Source organism: Stylophora pistillata, chromosome 8 (assembly GCF_964205215.1).
Source record: "Stylophora pistillata chromosome 8, jaStyPist1.2, whole genome shotgun sequence".
NCBI classification, from domain to species: Eukaryota; Metazoa; Cnidaria; class Anthozoa; order Scleractinia; family Pocilloporidae; genus Stylophora; species Stylophora pistillata.
Window position 1 is genome coordinate 5,342,342 of NC_142526.1, and position 6,650 is coordinate 5,348,991.

The window sequence follows — 6,650 nt, forward strand, 5'->3', positions numbered from 1 at the left end:
TCTTCAAAAAATTAAGCGCGTGGGAACCTCATCCATTGCACCACTCCCTTCCCAGGATTAACTCTGCTACCCGTAGGCTTAGGCAAGTTGAGCCAATATATCCACTTTGCAATACTGAGCGTTTTAAAAATTCTTTTATTAATAGACTTCGTTTCAAGCATAACTTAGCTGTAAGTAATTAATACATATTTTAGCCCATTACACTTTATATGTAACACTTGATATGTATTTTATCTAAAGACTATTTATTTATTTATTTATTTATTTAACGAGTCTGTAAGAATCAAACATCTTGGGAAATGAAAATTGTTTGCATCCCTCATGAGTGCCTAACTGCATGCAGAATTTGAAGGGGGTTGAAAATTTTCATTTCCCAGGATGTTTGATTCTTACAGACTCGTTCTTAAAAGATGGCCACGACGATTTAATTTCTAAATTAATTGAGTTGGCTAAAAATTTCAACTCTACGATTATTTGAATACGAATTGTCCTGAAAATCAGGTACGAAGTCCTGATTTGTAGTTAGAAAAGGTTTCATTGTTCATAGTTGTATCTGGCTTTACATCCCAGGAAATGTGCAAATACACTCGATTGTCAAAACATTGACACCTAGAAGAGACCCAACAGCCTTAAGGGAAATGTTCGATTTGTACAAATAGATATTCAGTGATGATAAATGATCTTTATTAAAAACCCGCACAATTATCTAACATTTTTACACAACTTGCTTCTAAAGCTAAGCCTAAATACTATGTGAAATCAATCTATAAATTCAGTGAACAATGCTCAAAATCCAGCTATAATAATTCTTTTAATAAGAATGACTGAAGCTTTCAAACCAAAATAATTCTTTATGATAACAATCACCTATCAGATTAGAAAAGCTAAAAGAGCGTTTCAGTATTTACATAATTTACATTCAAACATATTTACAATACACTCGATAAAACTATGAAACGTGCACGAAACATGAAACTATATTTTACACATGAGAGAAAAAGATATAAAAATTGCAGGACCTAGATTTTGGCAAGGTATCTATCTAATTCAAAGTCCGCTTCTTAAACATTACTTTTAATTGTTCTTTTAACTGTTCTTGACCCTCTAAGACAAAGCAGAGCCGACCTAAGGATGGCAAAGGAAACTTTAGAACGTATCCAAGAGACAGTGGTGGCATAGTCCTCCACTTTCTTTGCTGCGACTAGCTCTGCCAGCCTCTTGCACTCTTCTCCCATTCCGCCTGTTGTTGTAAAGACTAATGGTGTAAATGTTCCCTGTTCCACGTCCATCACTCTTTGCGTATACAAGCTCTTCTTCTCGTTCTCGTGCTGCTTGTATATCTGCTTGAGGTCAAGGTCTCTATAGGAATCAGCATTGGGGTAACATACCCGTACGTCAAAGAACGCTGACCTTTGCCTTTCACAAAAACCTCTGGCATGGATGTCTAGGCGAGTGTCAGGAGCTCTGTTAGCTCCGCTTGGCAACGACACTCCTATGAGCTCCTGGAGGACGGGCTCAATCTCGACATCATTGCAGACCACGCTAAGCATGTCTGCCTCAAGATCTCTTAGCTCATTATGGCGCTTTATTATGAAGCCGCCACGCCTGCAGACTATGGCATGATCAACACTAAAGGCATCGCCACATACGCAGATAGATGGCTTGTCGGCGATTTCCCAGTCATATCTGAGCTTTATAGCATCTCGAAACTCGCCCTTGTTCAGAGTAAATCCCATTTCCTCAATCAGTATGACTGTCAGCCAGTTAGATGCACCTTTTTCAGAAGCAAGTTCAACAGCGCGCTGTCTTCAGAGTAAGAGAGTTTTTGATGTCATTCAGTCTTTTTCGAAGCTCTTCGTTTTTCTCTCTTCGCACACTTTGCTGTAAAGAACTAACAACGGCGTCGTCTGGTATTTCATGGACTTGTGAAACAATTTTCTCGACTAGTGGCGCTGTAGTCTTCATTGACGCTTGGTACTGTAGATTTACATCCTGTCTTGGATTTATAATTCCAAGCCCACCCAGTCTACCTGACAGTGCCAAGAGGTCCCGTTTGCTCGGCGTTGTGCAATGATGGTCCGTTATTGACGGTATTAAGACATCAGCAATGTCACGTTCTAAAGATTCTAGTAGATCTTCTATATCTGGGAGTGTTCTAAGAAAATATGTCCATCGGTGCCGCAGGCCAAATGTAAAGGCTGCGTAGCACGCTTGTGGTTGTGACAAGGCAAACCCTGCCAACTTAAAGACCTGGCTTACCCTACCATTCACTTTGCTACCAACGTATTTCTCCAGATATTCTCTGGAGCCCATGGCTGCCCCCAAGTGCCTTTGACCCTACGTAGAGATGTTAATCGCAGTTCCTTCGAAAATTACTCGAGCGCGCTCCACCTTTTCAGGTTTAGTAATAAGCCAACATTTCTTAGCGTTTGGATAGTATCCCAAATTAGGCCCAGCTTCAGTCAGTTCTTCCCACCCATGCTTTATCGCTTCTAAAGATCCGGAGCCACTTGCGTCATCGGCATACCAGCATTGTTTCGCGTCACTGGAGATACCCAGGCGTGTAATCAGGGATTGAAGGCTGATGGCGTAAATCGCCATCACCAAGGGATCCCCTTGTGTAGTGCCTTCGGCGGATTTAAGCTCGCCTCCTCCTGCTATAAATAGTCTTATCGGTTGCCGGTATGTATTGATTGCGTAGGTTGTTATGGGTGGACACAGAACCTTTATATTGTGAAGCGCAGCAGCTCTATTTAATGCGTTGAAGGCATTTGAGGCATCAATTAGGAGTGTGGCGTCTGTTTCTTCCTCTTCGAATATAGAATGCATTGCATAGACAGCAGCCTTGCTCCCGCCCCTAAGGCCTGCGCACACCTGTGGTGATCCACTCGCGTCGATAACATCTTCCTTAGTAACCCTCATAACGCACTTTCCAATTACCCTTCTAATAACTTCACCCACACCAATCGGGTGCACTGCGCCTTCGCCCTTGTGCAAAGGTATCAGCCTATTGGCTAATATTGGTTCGATAGTCCGCGGATCAATATACTCTGTGCATAACTTCCTAGTTATTGTTGTTAGGGCATCACATAAGTTCGCACTTGATTTCTTGAAGGATTTGCAAGTGAGAATGCGCTTGAAGCTATTTGCATCGACGCCAGAAGGGCCGCCCGATCCTTTGGTGCGTAGTGCCGCCTCGCGTATTATTTCGCCATCAATCTGCTGGTATAGCGAATCATGTACTTCCTCTACCGGTCCAAAGAGTATCGAGCCAAGCTTTGCGTCTTGCGCCTTAGGGTGTTTCTCATGGAGCTGTCTCATGACATCGTGAGTCAGTGGTAGCACCCCGCTGCAGTCTTCATTGCTTAGATATCTCAGAGTAGAGTTAATCTGCCCTTGCATGACTAGCTTGGCAAATATCTTCGCTTTATTTGGAGGCTTTGCCCTCTTGGTCTTAAGGATACGCGTTTGGATCGATCGTCCTTCGCGCAGTAGACTTTCAATTTCCCCTTCTTTCCATAGCGCTAAGCGTTGTATCAGGCATGGTTGATGGTCTTTTGCTTTTTATTTCATGCTTGGCTTTTGTAGTGCCGTTGCTAATAAAACAATAGCAGCTTTAAGCGCTATGTGTTGCACATGTGATGCATTGCTCAATTCAGTAATGTGATGTGTTAGTTGGTCAATAAATTAAACTCTCGCCCGACTTTACCATATGGGATAAGGAAGGTGTTTTCGCGCCATTGTGTGATTTCATCATAACCTTTAATTATGGTTGACGAATCGACTGTTATTATTGTTCCGTCCCCTCTACGCTCCCATGGATGGATTGTCCACAGCGCTGAAGTCAGGTAGATGTCCTGGTCCGTGCGCGCCGGCACGAGCCTCACTGAGAACAAAATAAATAAATAATAATAATAATAATAATAATAATAATAATAACTTTATTTATCCTCGAATTTCAAGGTAGCACGCAAGTGCTAATATCTCCGAGCAACAAATAAACTTAAACTAAATAAATTCAAATAATGATGGTTTTTGAGGAGAGGGGAAAAGCGGAGTACCCGGGGTAAAACCTCTCGGAGCAGAGTAGAGAACCAACAAATTCAATCCAAATATGACGTCGGGTCCGGGAATCGAACCCGGGACACATTGTTGGAAGGCGAGCGCTCTCACCACTACACCAACCCTGCTCCCCAACCCTGCTTCCTCATCAGTCACGTATTCTGATTCTTGTTGTTGTTGTATATTTTCAGCGATGCTATTCTCCGTCGGCGGCTTAGTTGCAATATGCAAAGTAAAGAAGTTTGCCGGGTAAAAATTAACATTTTTACTGGAGTTGTCGCGATTTTCAAAGTCGTCGCTTTCCTGTTGAGGAGGCGTAGATAAGTTTCTCTGGAATCCGCTTGAGGCTGACTGCTCTCCAACATTATCATCATTAGCCACTCCACCACTAGTCGCATCAGTAGCGCAGGTCTCAGTAATATTGTCATTCATTTTTTCAAGCCTGGAGGCTTGATCCCGTAGATTTTGGCTTTTGAATCCTAGATGTTCGTATCCTTTCTCGGCCCATAGTTCTGTCATTACTACTATATATCCCTTTTTGTTACCGTTTTCTTTGCACGGTGGGTTTTCTGATGCCACGAGTTCCTATGCTTTCCTCTTGCATTCTAACAGGTCTTTGTTCATCTAAATAAAGGCTGATAGTTTCGAAAGAAACTGTTTGGGGCTGCGTCGGTGGGAGTAACGAAATAATTTGGATATATCAACAAAGTTGAAATGGTAAATTGGCCATGGTGTTTTTCTCGTTGCCATGTTCCCACCAATAACGTAGCTCCATTTTCAGCCTTTCAAAGCACACACAACCCACAATTCCTCTATTCGCTCCGACGAAAGGGCTAACGCTCGAAACGTCAGCTTTTGTAATCGTGACGGTGGCCAATTTACCATTACAACTTTGTTGAAATATCCAAATTATTCAGGAAACAGAGTTCAATAGTATATTGTCAACAACGTCAAAAACCTGTATCACGCTTCCTTATTAAGTCACGGTTTATTCCCTTCATTTTACGATGCTGTTACAAGGCTTTAGTTGACTCCCACTCACAGGTCCTCGCTTATTCGAATAACAGGACACTAAAAACGTTGCTTTACAGGCACGTGGGACAAGGCCATATATGGGCGATAACAAGTTCCGCATACATGTTGTTTGGTTAGGTAATAGATAAGCACAATCACTTATAATGTCAATCAAACTAAGACTAATTAACGTGTCGCACAGCTTCTAACATACGTTTCCAACGCTGTTGGTAACTTGCATGAGGTTGATCATTCAATTACCTCTCGTGACCATAATTTTAATTATCGTATAAAACAACAACTAGCGACTTTCGTTCATCAGTAGATGCAGAAAAGGCCAAAGCAAAATCTAGAGATATAGTCATCAAGTTGCTCACTCTTTTCTTAACCTTCCCCTCCTTCATTGTATCTCTAAATGCTCGACCCGGGTTCTTCTTCCAAGAATGACCTTTCTCATTTCTCTTTGTCTCCAGCAGTAAATCAGTGGATTCACGAGCGAGTTTAGCATGGCACATGTTAGCATCGATGGCACATTAATGGGGCAAGCATCATAAAGGCCTGTAACTGAAACAATCAGACAGAAACAAAGTGGAAGAAGGCAAACAATAACAGCACTAACTACGAATACAGTTGTCTTAAGCGCCTTGTTCTCTTTGGTAAATCTTTCCACTTCTTCTTGGAGCACTTGTTGAGTTTTTATTTTGTGTTGATGACGACGTGTTTCACGATACATGACGAAGTAAGAGAAAGCAAGAAAGAAAACGCATGAAATAATGAGAACACCTTTAACAAAATGTACTACAATGATCTTTTCCATAATTCTTAAAACCCCAATAATGAACGAAATGATCCAAACTGCAAACACAGCTCTCTTCATGTTCCCATAGGTCACAATGTTTGAGTATTGCATCGAAAACTTGATGGCTACGAGTCTCTCCAAAGTAACTAACATCAGATGAAGGTATGAAGCTGTTACTAATGCAACTGTACACTTGAAAAAGTAATTTTCAAGCGTTTCACTGTTACTAAAACCATAAAACAAGTGCACTCTCCACAGGATAAATAACGGCTGGCCAATGAGACCAGTTAATACGTCAGTCACCGCTAAACAGGCCAGCAAGATGTTGCTATCGGTTTGGAGTCGACTCTTCGTTTTCACAGCCTTTATCACCAGTAGGTTGAGCAAAATTGTGAAGGGACATGTGATGCTGTTGATGATTATTATAATTATAGAACCAGCCACTGATGGGACATCTTCTGTGACGCTTTCCCTATTGATCATGTTTGTAGCGTTTGTAAAACTAGTCATGGAGACATTTGCCATGTTGAATTGGAATCTGAATGCAAGTCAAGTCTGTCTCTCGGAACAACTGTTTCAACGACTCGTTCAACCTAGCTTGAAAACTAGGGAAGGTAGAGGCTAGGGAAGTCTGATGCCTTTAGTAGTGAGCATCTTCAGTTAATGACGACTCATCCACACGTGCACAGAAACAAATACAGAACAAAGGCAAATCGGAAATGCTTAACGCCACCCAATCAGACGGAATTCCCTTAGGATTTCCCCATTTTGGTCA

General features: G+C 41.8%; 1 protein-coding gene and 1 pseudogene across 1 annotated transcript; both read right to left on the bottom strand.

Moving 5' to 3' along the window:
* Positions 1-1,019: 1,019 nt before the first annotated feature.
* On the bottom strand, positions 1,020-3,588 carry LOC148724591 (uncharacterized; annotated as a pseudogene).
* A 1,888-nt stretch (positions 3,589-5,476) lies between these two features.
* LOC111327130 (adenosine receptor A2a-like) lies at positions 5,477-6,650 on the bottom strand. The gene has a single exon (XM_022931238.2). It carries the CDS (start codon positions 6,398-6,400, stop codon positions 5,477-5,479), a length of 924 nt encoding a protein of 307 aa, XP_022786973.2. The 5' UTR covers positions 6,401-6,650.

Bases quoted from the DNA above. Each gene is read 5' to 3' on its own strand.
- LOC111327130 (XM_022931238.2), bottom strand. From the start codon at position 6,400: ATGGCAAATGTCTCCATGACTAGTTTTACAAACGCTACAAACATGATC.